Here is a 13,998-nt window from a genome sequence, read left to right on the forward strand (position 1 = left end):
GTCTGCTCTCCCTCCTTGGAGCCTGTTTTTTTTCCTGGCCTTCCCTCCTGTGTCCTTGAACATGAATTATAGCACAGGAAATGTGGGATGGGGATGCCTTCAGAGCTTGGCAAATCCTGCTCTTCAAACAGAAGGTGCCCAGCTCAAATCTCCTGCAGGGCAGAGCTGGGACAAGTGGCTGAGGTTTGGGGCAATATCTTCCTCTGGTGCACCAGGGACCTGATTCCACCCATCAAAGCAAACAGCCCCTGCTGGAACAAAAATCAGGAACAGGGCACAGCACTGGGCATCCTGTGCCACAGAAATGGCTCAGCTCCTGCCAGCCTGAAAATGGGAGCAGGGAAATGGATAAAACCCTGCTTGGACCACAAAAGTTTCTGCTCTGGGAACAGCCTTAGAAATGCAGCAGTGCTGCAGCAGAAAAAGGCTTCCTTTGTTGGCATTACCCCTGGAAATAGCAGGAAAGGTGCTGTGGCTGGGCTGGCAGCACAGCAGGCAGCCTGTGTTTAACCACTGAGACTGTCAGCCCTGCCTGCTGCTGTGCAGGCTGACATCCCTCTGAGCAGTGCCTGTCACTCCTGTCCCAGCAATGCCCTGGGAGCATGGACATGAGCAGCCAAAGCCTTGGGAAAGGCTCCCTCAGAATGTGAAAACATCTCCAGCCCTTGTTCTCTCTCTGACACTCAAAATGTCAACAAAATGATGCTTGAGGTGTTCAAACAGCACAAATTCACATTGCAACAGCATTTACAAGTTTCCTTCATTTTTCATAATAAAAGCTCAGACTGGGCATTCCTCTGCTATAATATTTAAATAAGTGCACAGGGAGCTTTAACATCACAGGAAAAACCCCCAAACATCCAAAAGCACATTTTCAGCCCTCCTTATGGGGACTGCCTTAGCCCATTCCAGCCTTTTGCAGGCTCTGACTTGTGCTGATGTATTCTGCACAAACAAAGTAACCCCTTTCAAACATGGTTCAGACTGTGTAAATTCTTTTCTTATCCCTGTGGAAACTCCCAAGGATTGCAAACACCATCCAAGGACTTTCACAGAATTCCTCAGGGGTCTCAGCCATCCCCTGTGCTCCCCCAGGAACCACAGGGATTACCAATTAATGTCTCCAGGTTCAGAGGGTTCACAGGTACAGTCCTCACACCACCCTTGCAGGACTTGACCCTTTACTTTAATAACATCACTCTTTTCACAGCAGTCCTGAAATCCATCTTCTAAAAATACAAGTTCAGTGCAATCTCACATGGGAAAAAAAAGAAAAATCCACCTGCATTGCTGAAAAAGACCCAAACCAAACCCTCCCATCATTGGCTCTTCCCAATAGGATTTAATTCCCTTCCTTTGTCATTTCTGAGTTTTCATGCTTAAATTTGTTGAAAGGAATCAAAAGAAGAATCCTATCTCTCCTCTTCTCTGAAACAGTTCTCTATATATTCCCACTTCTTCTTAAGAACTAATAAACTGGATTAATTCTTTTAGGTTTTTAAGTAGAAGGAAAGCTGAGCTGAGCTAACCCAGCCCCATGAACCCTGCACAAAGCCTGGATTTCACAAGCTGCCTTGCAGCACAAATACACCTCCCAAATAATGCCTTCTCAAACCTTATCTGGGAAGGTTTTGCAAAACAGGCATCAAGCACTAATTCTCTTTATACCACTAAAGTGATACTTACAGCTGGCAAGGAGTGGGATGGAATTCCCTCAGTGTGAGTAGCTGTGTCCTGCCAAAGCCAGCTAAGGCTGAGCTGGATGTGTGGGATATCTGCTGCTCAGAGCCTTGCTCTGCTGCCTGCTGCAGGGGCACTGGCACAGAAAATGCCATTTGAAGGGCCACAGCACACAGGGTGGGTCTGCAGAGCCCCAGCTGGGCAAGGCCCAGCACTGACCCCAAACCCAGGGGCTGAACTGAGCTCTCCAAGGCTGCAGTCACCCTCACTCTGCTCTCTGCTCTGCAGAAAATCACAGCTATTTCAGCTTTTCCACTCCTGTGGATCCAGCCTCCCTAACAGAATTTCCTGTGTCCATCTGAGCAATCCAGGATACAGCTCAGGCTGCTGCATTGCCTGAACACCAGCAGTGGAAGCAAATCCAAAGGGTGAGGAAAGCCAGATTGGGTTTTCAAGGCTTCTTTCCTCCCTCCTTCAATATTTCTGGCTAGATCCAGATGCACCCTGCCAAAATCTGTTCCCACTGCACCATCATTCCATGAGCTATTTCACACCTCCCATTCCATTCTCCTGTGGAGCAGACACTGCTGGTGTCCAATGTGTGATGGAATGGAATCTTCCCCTGGACACTGGGAGAGGCCATGGGATGGCAGGGGTGAAGTATCTCCATGGCAGAAATGATGCTCAGCTGTGCAGTTCCTCCCATTCCTTCCTGGTCATTGGATCCAAATGTCACCAACTTCTCAGCTTTCTATGGATCTGAGAGACAGGGACATGGGAGAGGGAGATCACAGGCTTGGGAAAGGGAGAAGCCTGAGCTAGCCAGGGGGAGTACTTTAAAACAGAAGAAAAATAGGAAAAAGAAAGAAAAAATAAGGAAAAAAATACAGGAAAAGTAAGAAGAATACAGGGAAAGAAGAAAAGGGGCAAGAGGAAAAGGAGAAAAAAGGGGAAAGAGGAAAAGGAGGAAGAGAAAAAAGGGAATGAGGAAAAAGGGAAAGGGGGAAAGAGGAAAAAGAGAAAAGGGGAAGAGAAAAAGGAGAAAGAAAAGACAGAAAGGGTGAATGGGAAAAGGGAAAGGGGAAAAGAGAAATAAAAGAAAGTAAAGATAAAATGAAAAAAGGAAGAAATGGAGACAAAGGTGGCAGGTTCTATGCCCATCCTTTAACTGGGCCAACTCCCAGTGTTCCCAGTTGAGTTCAAACACTGGGGAAGGGGAAGGGGAAGGGGAAGGGGAAGGGGAAGGGGAAGGGGAAGGGGAAGGGGAAGGGGAAGGGGAAGGGGAAGGGGAAGGGGAAGGGGAAGGGGAAGGGGAAGGGGAAGGGGAAGGGGAAGGGGAAGGGGAAGGGGAAGGGGAAGGGGAAGGGGGAGTTTCTCAGGCACTGAGCCTGGTGCACAGCAGCTGCAAAGGAGCAATTCCCTTTGCCAAGGCTCAGAATTCCCCCCATTGTCCCCACACAGATGAAATCCATGCCTGTACCCCAGACACATCCCTGCAAAGCCCTGGAGAGTGGGTGCAAGGTGCCAGAGGAATGGGGACAGGCCCCACCTCCATCCTGCCTCATCCCAGCTCTCTGCTGCTCCTGAGGGATACTCCAGCAGGGTTTGGGACAATTCTACCTGAGGCCACCCTCAGGTGACTCTCTGGGAGCGTCAGTCAGGTGAGGGAAGGATCAGAAGTGATGTGCTCGGGACCTAGAGAAAAATAGCCAGGGAATAATCCAGAGCTCATCCCTCCACTAAGCACTGTGAATGTACCCCAAATGTGAGGGCTCAAAACACACTGCAATTCCAATTTCCTACAGTCCCCTGAAACTCCCTTTCCCAGGCACTCAGGGTTTGGTGTGCTGCCTCTCAGCCTGGGCAGCTTGGCTGGGAAGAGCTGCTTTTGTGCCAGACTGGCTCCAGGAGGTTACAACAGCCCTGAAAAATGCCAAAACACTGGCAAATTTGAGAGATGGAGCCTCTTTTCCCTCTCCTGAGAGTACACTCATAAACATGTACAGGAAGATGTGAAGGCTGCCCACTGAGAGGAATTCCCTGCTGGAACTAACACTGCTGGAGCTCAGCCTGGCCAGCCTTCATCTCCAGAACAGGGCAAGAGGCTCTGTCCTTGGGATGCAGGATGCTCTGTTCCTCAGCTCTCACAACACCCTATTTCAGCCCAGAGCTGAGGCAGCAGAGCAGGGACCCTCCAAAATCACCACCTGTCTGTGTGCACTCACTGATGAGACAGATGCTCAGGGGGTGCTGAGGCCAATCATGGAAAGAGCTGTCCTAAAGCCAGGAAAACAACCCAACACAGGCAGTAACCTGCACTGAACCCACCAGTGCCCTGCATCTCCCACAAAGAGTGACTCACTGAGCATATTAAAACACACCCATTATGTAGCATTTAACAAAGTCACATAGATGAGCAGATGAAGAACTCATGGGACAGAGCAGCAGATTCCTCTGCACAAAGCCTCCTGAGATGAGAATTCCATGCCAGGTGTCTGGGAGCAGATCAAGACTCCTGTCAGCACACAGTAACAAACCACTGGCTGGGATTCTCCCCTTTGGGGTCACTGGTGTGTCCAGGTGTCCGTGTTCCCCTCTAAGTGGCCTCAGCCTGGGCACACCCACTCCTGTCCCTGGGCTCATCCCTGGGTATCAGTGAGGATTATTTGCCTCAAATTCTCCCTTTTCTCCTCTCAGTGCTTCTCATCTCCTAAAAGGAGCTGGTGGCAGCACCACAGGCAGCATCCCTGGGGCACTGAGCCAGGAGGAGGTGGAGAACCCCAGACACACCACAGGGAAGGAAGAGTCACATCCCAGCATTCTGGGACTGTGCTGGGAAGAGAATAAAAGCCAGGCTGGGGAGAGAAAAAGGGCATTACCTGACAGGAGATCTGCACCAGGTACACCAGCTCCTTGGACTCACAGCCATTCCTCGTCACTTCGTTCTGTTCCTCCGGGAGCGAGAGCTGCAGGGAGAGGCACAGAGAGGAGCAGGTCAGAGAGGGCAAACCAGCAACAGCCCAGAGCACAGCATCACACCAGCCTGCTCCAGACTGCCTCAGGGAACAGGGAATGTGTGCCTGGGGCTGCCACTCAGGGCACACAGACCCTGGAATGCCACTGGATTCTGAAACCACACCTGACAGGTTAAAAATAAAAATGTGGTTCAAAAATAAAACAATTATGGGGAGGCAAACGGTTTGCAGCAGGAATTAAACCTCCAGCTTGGAAGTCTGCAAAATTAATTAGTCACTGAAAACATCTCTATAAATATTCATGGAGAGTGAATATAGAACAGTGCTTCTCCCTATCCCCTTCCCACATTTTATTTACTTTTTAATTTGATACATTCAGGCAGACATTAGACAATAAAGCATATCTCTTTATTTCAGTGTTGTCAAGCAATTCCCCCCAGCAGAGAGTTTTACAGCACCATTCATCACACTCAGAGTCATTAACTGCATCATCAGGATGTATTTGTGTGAGAGCAGTGAAGAGACATTTCTGCACATGGACTGAGCCTGGAGCATCCCACTCCTGGCTCTGTTATCCCACTAAAATGGCTTATGTTTAATGATCTTCTCTGAGAACAGAAATTACAAATCATTGTAAGCAAGTTAAGACTGTTTGCAAAGCAAATAAATAAAGGAAATGTGTACATAAAAGGCCATAAAAAATCTTAATTAGCCAAGAGCAAAAAAAATCCTGAAACAAATGAAAGCAGGAATGAAAAAAAGACTGAGGAGAAGAATCCCAAGTTGCTGCATTTAATGAATGTAAGCAAGTGAAAATCAGAAGTGGGTAGTGAGAGACATCTCATGAAAGAGGGAAAAAAGAAGGCATAGTTCTCTCCATACAAATGACCAGGACACCTGGAATTTATTTAACTTTATTCTGCCAGAATCTCCCTTCTTTCTGCAGAGAAGTCCCACCACACACAGATTCAATCCTCTCCCATCACCAACCCAACCCCTGGAATACTCATTTCTTTTCTGATGGCTGTAGACAGGTAATTAACAACATTCCTGGACCAAAGAAGGTCTTTGGATTAGTACAATTTATTGTCAGCACAGGCTGCTGTATTAATGTGATTAAACACAACCATTGCTTCTGGATTGCACCTTCCCTCCACCTTTATCATTATTCTTTGCTATCAAAGGTCACATCTGAAGTGCTAGTGAGTTTTGAAACTAAGGCCAAAGGAAACCCAAAGCATGCAGTAAAGGAGGGCTCACACATGCTGTGGGTATTTTCCATGTTTGCCAGGTATGGGGAGCTTGGCTTCAAAGAGGCCACAAGGATGATCCAAGGGCTGGAGCCTTCTGTAAGGAAAGGCTGAGAGAACTGCAAGCGTTCATCCTGGAGGGGAGAAGCTCCAGGGAGAGCTCACAGCCCTTTCCAGGGCCTGAAGGGGCTCCAGGAGAGCTGGAGAGGGACTGGGGACAAGGGATGGAGGGACAGGACACAGGGAATGGCTCCCACTGCCAGAGGGCAGGGATGGATGGATATTGGGATAGAATTGTTCCCTGTGAGGGTGGGCAGGGCTGGCACAGGGTGCCCAGAGCAGCTGTGGCTGCCCCTGGATCACTGGCAGTGCCCAAGAACAGGCTGGATGGGGCTTGGAGCAGCTGGGACAGGGGAAGGTGTCCCTGCCCATGCAGGGAGTGGAGCAAGATGCGCTTTAAGGGCTCTTCTCAACCCAACCCAATTCTGAAATTCTATTAATCAAATGTGGGTTTCCTACTCCTGGAGAAAGGTTTCCATCCTCTAATGTCCCCTGTGCTCATTGAGGGCACACAGACCCCCCAGCCCCAAGGGAATTCCAAGTGTCCCTTCACTGAGGGTATCAGTGGCAAAGTTCATCACCACAGGCGCCAAAAAAACAACAGCTAGATAACAAAATCACCAAAAGGCAAGTGTAGAGCTCCCTGAAAGGAACCCAGGGCAGCAGAATGTGGGGCAGAGAAAGGCAGGGGTGAATGCATCACCTCCCTCTCACACTGACACCAGTCTGGGCTCAGCCAGCCCAGGCTCTGCACAAAGCTCAGGATCAGCTGCAGGTGTGAGCAGGACACTGAGGTACAGCAATCTGCCTTCCCAAGGCACACCTGCCTGAGGACCAGCCCACTGACACATTCAGGAAGGGTACACTAATTACACTGGGATGTTACACTTATTACACTGGAATGTTACACTGGAAGTTATGGCACTGACCCCCCCAGTCAGCCCCACTTCAGCCACTGCTCCCACAAACTCACTGTGGGGACAAGTGATGTTCCAGCCACTGATGGTCCCACACCCATGCACCTGCCTCATCTCAGAGGGAACTGTAAAAACCAGCTGAACACTGCTCCTCTCCCACAGGCAGCCTTGTGCTGACAGAGACAGAAACTGGCTACACAGGAAAATCTCTGGGGTTTATCCTGCAATCCAACTGTCCTCACAGCAAAATGCTCCCAAAGATGAATATTCCCTCATGTTCCCTGTCCCCACGTGGTTCAGTTTGTATTTTGCTTTGTTAATAGACATGCACCAAAGCTCTCCCAAAAATCATGGATGCCCTGATGTTTAAAAGCCTCTCCTGGTGCTGCATTCCTTGTAAACAGAACATCCTGGAAAGCACAGCTGCCCCCAGGCTTGATTTGAAATCCAAGCACAAAGCAGAGGTCTCTCCTGACCTTACTGGACTCTGAACATGACTCACAGGCAGAACCTGGTTGGCTCCAGAGTGGGACATTGATTTTTGTGTTCTTAAAGAACAGAGCAGCCAGTGGGGCCTGATGCACATCCCTGTAACTGTGCCAATGTGTTTTCCTGAGGTAAATGATCTGCAAATAGCATTTATTGCAACTGATCAGAGTTAAACAGCATATGCTTTATAACATATAATCTGCAATGTTCTTTCTTCACACTGAACTTGGCTGATGAACAATCATGAGGCATTAGATCCCATTAGGTTCATTTATTGTTGGAATACATATGCTTAGCTAGGATGAGTGGATATGACCAATTGCATAAATGACATTTAGAGTATCCTAAACTTTCCATTGGTAGCATTTCATGCTACACAAAGAAAGCCTTAAAAACAGTCACACCACACTTCATGGATAATGCAGAGTCTTGTAAGCATTAAAGAATGAGGGAATCCCAGAATGGTTTGGGTTGGAAGGGACTTTAAAGCCTATCTGGTTCCTTGGGCAGGGACACCTTCCACTGTCCCAGGTTGCTCCTCTGGGCAGCAGTGCCAAGGCATTGCTCAAATTTGTATTCACACAGCTGGGGACAAGTCTGGGAGTCTCCACCCTGCACAGGCTCACTGAGAACTGATGATGAATTCAATACAGACCATTTTTCCTCTACCAGCAAAGCTTTGGGCTCTTTTTGCCCAGAAGAGCAGTGCTTGCTGGCCAAGACTTTGCTGATCATATATAAAAGGAGTTAAAATTCAAAATGTTTCTAGCTCATGAGACAGGGCTCATCTCTGGCAAACTGGGTGGTAAGGGGATTATTACAGGGGTCTCCTGAAGAGGAAAATTTATTCATCATTCCTCTTGCAGGGAAGAACAACAACAAAGCAGGAGGCTGAGTTATGATATGGCACATTCAGAATTAAAAATAATTAAAGGCTAACTCTTGAGATCTGTGCAATCACTTTTTTACTTCCAACTACTACAGAGTTTTGTCTCCTCTTACAAACTGCAAAAGCTGTGAAAAATCATCTGAGGAAAAGCACTACATAAATCTGCTGCCAGGACAGGGACTGCTGGCTACTAACAAAGTGCCGAGTCCTGACCAGGTAAGACCTGGTGCCCCTAAGCCCCAGATGTCAAAGGAAGCTCATTCAGCCAGCTTTAACCTTCACCTCCTTGTTTCCTGAGTGATGTCAACTCCATCATGCAGCTCTCCTGGTGAAAGGGCAATTTGTGAGAAGCCTGGCAAGCATAGATTTGATTTGTCTGTGGAACTTATTTCAACTTCTGCTTCACAGAGCCATGAATGCACTGATCTCACTCCTGCACATCACAGCAAGTGAGTAATACAGAGCTGTGGCAGAGAGCTCACAGTAAAACTAAAATATAGAAGAAAGAGAAAACAGAAAAGAAAAGAAAAGAAAAGAAAAGAAAAGAAAAGAAAAGAAAAGAAAAGAAAAGAAAAGAAAAGAAAAGAAAAGAAAGGAAAAGAAAAGAAAAGAAAAGAAAAGAAAAGAAAAGAAAAGAAAAGAAAAGAAAAGAAAAGAAAAGAAAAGAGAAAAGAGAAAAGAAGAAAGCCCAAACAAATCTCCCACCCCAAAAGAACCAGCGTTAAGGTTAGAATTGAATCAGAGGCATTCAGTAATTAGATGACAATTAATGAGAACTGTAATCTAGAAAAATATTCTTGATTCCAAGTAGAAGGAGCAGATCATCCTTCCCAAACTCCAGACCTGTCTGTGCAGGTCATGGTGTAAACTTTCATCAAACTTGAATTAAACTAATCCAACTGAGACCCCACCTCGTGTCAGGGGTGTGGAGCTGCACTGACCCAGGACACAAACAGGGAATAACAACTCCTACAACTCTTGGGAGCTGGTTTCAGTGCCCCACACAGCATCTCCCAGGTTTCATCTGAATCCCTGGACAATGATACCCTGGCTGGGAGCCAGCAGAAAGCCAAGAGCTCCACAGGTGATGCTGTGTGTGCTCACCAGGGACTGCTCCTGCAAGGGGCTCTAGGGACACTGTTAGTGCAGAACTGAGACAGGATCGAGTCACAGGGAGCAAATGGGAGCCTCTTCTGGAAAATATTGGGACAATCACAAATATCCATCACCAATCTGAGCTGGCAGAGGCATTTCTGGCATCTCTCACAGATGGTGACAGAAACCTGCTTGTCCTTGGCCCTGAGGTTTCTTGTAGAAAACAGACATTTCATGGCCAGTCTAAGGAATTCTGGAGAATCCTGGAATTGTTGAGGTTGGAAAAGCCTCTTAGATGATGGAGTCCAATGTTCCTCCAGCACTGACAAGGCCACTGCCAAGCCACATCCACAAGTGTCACATCCACATGGATCAGAAATCCCTCTGGGGCTGTGCACTCCTCTGCTGGCCTGGGCAGCTGTGTAAGGGCTGGACAGCCCTTTCCAGGAAGATATTCCCCCCAATATCCAATCTAACCTCCCCTGGCCCAGCCTGAGGCCATTCCCTCTTCTCCTGCTCCTGTTCCCTGGGAGCAGAGCCCCAACCACTGGCTGTTCCCTCCTGTCAGGGACTTGTGCAGAGCCACAAATTCCCCCTGAGCCTCCTTTTCTCCAGGCTGAGCCCCTTCCCAGCTCCCTGGACAAAAAAAACACAGCTGCTCTCTATAGCTCTTTCTCTATACTTCAAAATATTAATTATTTAATATTAAGGATTGCTACTGATAACACCATTCATCAAATAGATATAATTACATAGTCATATGTATCTAAATATTTGCATATGAGTGAATTACTTGTATAATAAATATTATTATATTTATATAATAAATACTATTATATTTATATAATAAATTATACCTATAATATAAAATACAATAAGTGTACAATTGTATTTACATACTGAATATAACTTTTTTCAATTTTTACCTTTATTATAAGGTAAAGTACAAGCAAGTTGAGCCTCATTAGCAGACCCTCTCCCCAACACAACCAACTGGCAGGATCTGGCCCAGTGATCCAGTAGGGATGAGGAGCTCACATCTGTAGGAAACTCCAGGAGACAAGGGATAAGACAGGAACACTGACCAAGACTTTAGCCAAGAGTTTTAAGTCAGTAGAAAGGCTGCTGCTTTTCCTGGCAGAGGCTGTGCCATTGTCCCAAGGAAAGCTGGTGACCTTGTCATGTTCTCCCAGGATGGAATTTCAGATTAAACCCCTGGGAAAGGCAGTCAGACCCTGGCAATGGGAATTGCTGCTGCTCACACTTGGTCATGGCAAAAGCCCATTAAGCCTCCAAAGTACTGTTGCATTTGATAACTTTTCTCTGACACTATTAGGAATTACTTTCTTTTCCCTCCCCAAACCACCACACTTTAATGTCTATTAATTTATGATGTTTGTGCAATTTAGCAAATCAAACAAGACCAAAGCTCCAGGACCAGCAGCACCTTTAAGGAATGTGTGCAATGGGTCTGTCTGGTGGCCAAGAGCAAGGAGCAGGAGCTCATTTCCCTCTGAAACATGGCTATGTTTGATTAAAAAACAGCAATTCTAAGACCCAAATATCCTTGGGACAAATCCTGAAGAAATTAAAAGCTGATTAAACTCCGAGATGCTGCCTCATTATTAGGAAAAGCTTTGACCACATCTCTCAGCTCCAGTCACCAAGAGCCAGTTCCTGCACCAGTTCCTAAATTATCCTGCTGATCCAAGCCCCACTCCACTCTCATTACCAGGCCATTACTCACAGCAGCTTGTCTGGCAATGAGGCATCATCCAGACCTGCCTTTTGATACATCTGAAGATTTTATTATATTTGAAATTTTAAGTTGGCAAATCTTCTCAAACAGGGAAACGTTTTCCACCTAATTATTCAGACAGCATAAATGTATTTATATGGCCTATCTTGCCTCACTCCAGCTTTATCTTGTTAAATGTACTAATTATCCTCCCACACACTTCCCATCTTCTCCTGCTTTCTCATTTCATCCTCAGCTGTAGCTTCAGAGCAGAAAAAGACCATTATCCATGGAGGGGTTTCTTTACCTAAGCATAAATATCCTAAAGTAATGATCAAAGTAAAGACAAGGAAGTCCTGTTTAAAGAGCACTTTTCTATATGACTCTCCTTTTTCCCCTGCTATTCTAAATTACCTCTTTGACAACTCCACCACATTGCTCAAAAAGCAGGAAAAAATACACAGCAAATCACAGAGGGCTTGATAAGAGAAAGAAGGGAAATGTATCTCCTGTAATGCCACACCACCACTGCTCCAGGCTCCCCAGGGTGTGAGTAAATCCCCTGCTGCAGCTCATCTGAACCACATGGAGTGCTGGACATTACACTGCACAGTCCAGGGAGCACCAGGGCCCTGTCTATCCACAGCCAGCACATCAGCACCAGGGTGAGCAGAGATACAAGCACAGATCCCCCAGCATGGCTGCACTTGGATCTTTAAGGACCCTTCCAAACCCAAGCATTCTGTATTTCTCTGGTTCCCACCCATGCCTGTTTTGTGCAGAGTGTGAGAGATATCACTATGTGGAAGGGTTTGGATGGTGCAATTAAACTCCAAGGCTTTCCTCCCTAGGAAAGAGGCAAAGCATCTCCATGAAGAGATGATCTCTGTGGTGCCCAGTGACACACAAGGAATGGCTGGAGCTGAGTCAGGGGAGGGTCAGGTTGGATATCTGGGAAAGGTTCTTCCCCCAGAGGGGCTGGCACTGCTCAGGCTCCCCAGGGAATGAGCACAGCCCCGAGGCTGCCAGAGCTGCAGGAGCCTTTGGACACCAGGAATGCCCAGGCTGGGATTGGGGGATCTGTGAAGAGCTGGGGCATGGACTCAATCCCCCTGGGTCCCTGCCAGCTCAGGGTATTTTGTGATCTCTGATACCCTGTTTTCTCCCCATGGTCTGAGCACAGTACAGCAGAAAACATCCCTGCAATGTGTAAGGATATGAGGGATAGATGTGAAAGGGACTCACAGAATCCCATAATGGTTTGGCTCGGAAGGGATTCAACAGCTCATCCCATTCTACCCCTTGTCATGGGCAGGGACCCCTTCCCCTGGCCCAGGCTGCTCCACACCTTGTTCAGCCTGGGCACTGCCAGGGATCCAGGGGCAGCCACAGCTGCTCTGGGCACCCTGTGCCAGCCCTGCCCACCCTCACAGGGAACAATTCCATCCCAATATCCATCCATCCCTGCCCTCTGGCAGTGGGAGCCATTCCCTGTGTCCTGTCCCTCCATCCCTTGTCCCCAGTCCCTCTCCAGCTCTCCTAGAGCCCCTTCAGGCCCTGGCAGGGGCTCTGAGCTCTTCCTGGAGCTTCTCCTCTCCACTGAGCACCCCCAGTTCTCCCAGGCTGGCCCAGAGCAGAGGGGCTCCAGCCCTGGAACATCTCCAAGGTGTCCTCTGGAGTTGCTCCAGCAGCTCCACATCCTTGTGTGGGTAGCCCCAGAGCTGGGAACAGTAAATCCCAGCAGACACAAGTTCCCATCCAATCACAGGTTGGGTTTTATGCAAGAACTCACACTGAGTAGAAGAGACTGTGGGATGTGTGTTTTGCCTGTAGTTACTTCCAGAACTATTTTAAGCTTGCAAATCACACAAGACAATTTCTTCCTATGGCAGGATGATTATTCAGCAGTCAGCATCCCTCCATCCAAGCTTCACCTTCAAGACTAATAAATCCATGGTTTATAAATATGAACAGCTAGAGAAAAGGGCAAATCCCAACCCTAGTAGGATCCTCAGGGTGCTTCACTGGTACTGAATGCAGCAATGGCTCCACATGTGCCTAATAAACACAATAACAGGTCTCCTTTGGGCTATTTGGTTATTGTGTTTTTAATATAAGCTTCCAGTGAGGTCATGCACAAGTGCTACACATCCTGGTGCTTCTGAGAGTGATGAGAACAGCTGGGACACTCCTTGAAGTCCTTCAGAATCAGAACTCCTGCAGAGAATAACTTTAAAATCACAGAATCTCAGAATCCAATATGGGTTGGAAGGGAGTTTAAAGCCTATCTCGTTCCACCCCCTGCCATGGGTAGGGACAGGACAACTTTCACTACCCCAGGTTGCTCAGAGTTCTATCCAACCTGGTCTTGGACACTCCCAGGAATGTGGCATCCACAGATGGAATGTATGAACACTGGAAAGAGCCTGCTGGGCTCCTATGGAAAAACAGAGCTCCTGGTTTAGGACAAACTGCTGCAACTTTTTAAATACACATCCCCTGAGCTCTTCCCAGAGTGATGGGAAATGGCATCACTTTGAGGTGGCAGTGAAGACACTCAGACATGACCTGTTGGGTTTTCAGTTTTCCAGGGACTGGGGCAGGACAGGTCCACTCTGGTCCAGGGTAAAAGGTAAGGCGTGTTAAGGGATATTAATCAGCTAAGAGAGAAATCTAGAATAAATATGAAATCAGGTAAACACTTGCTCAGTGCCACATTTCTCTTGCATGCAGCAAGAGGAATGGAAAGGCAATTCCTTGTGAATTTTACCATTTCCAATCTCACATGCTGTTCTGGTCAGGAGGGCCGTCCCCATGCTGCTGCTGCAGAGCTGCTCTGAGACACAAATCACAGAGGATCCAGCTGGTGCCTCTCTGGAGGTGAAATCAGGAGTAACCTTGAGCT

At 47.5% G+C, this 13,998-nt stretch overlaps 1 protein-coding gene across 4 annotated transcripts in view; it reads right to left on the bottom strand.

Annotated features, from left to right (window-relative positions):
* ARHGAP32 (Rho GTPase activating protein 32) overlaps nt 1-13,998 on the bottom strand; it is a 236,236-nt gene that overhangs the window by 89,402 nt on the left and 132,836 nt on the right. For all 4 annotated transcript variants that reach the window (XM_079326642.1, XM_079326640.1, XM_079326641.1 and 1 more), the window contains one exon: nt 4,560-4,646. In XM_079326642.1, the coding sequence (XP_079182768.1) occupies nt 4,560-4,646 (87 nt within the window). The remainder of the gene's footprint in view (nt 1-4,559; nt 4,647-13,998) is intronic.

The sequence above is a fragment of the Erithacus rubecula genome (assembly GCF_903797595.1).
Source record: "Erithacus rubecula genome assembly, chromosome: 25".
Lineage (NCBI taxonomy): Eukaryota > Metazoa > Chordata > Aves > Passeriformes > Muscicapidae > Erithacus > Erithacus rubecula.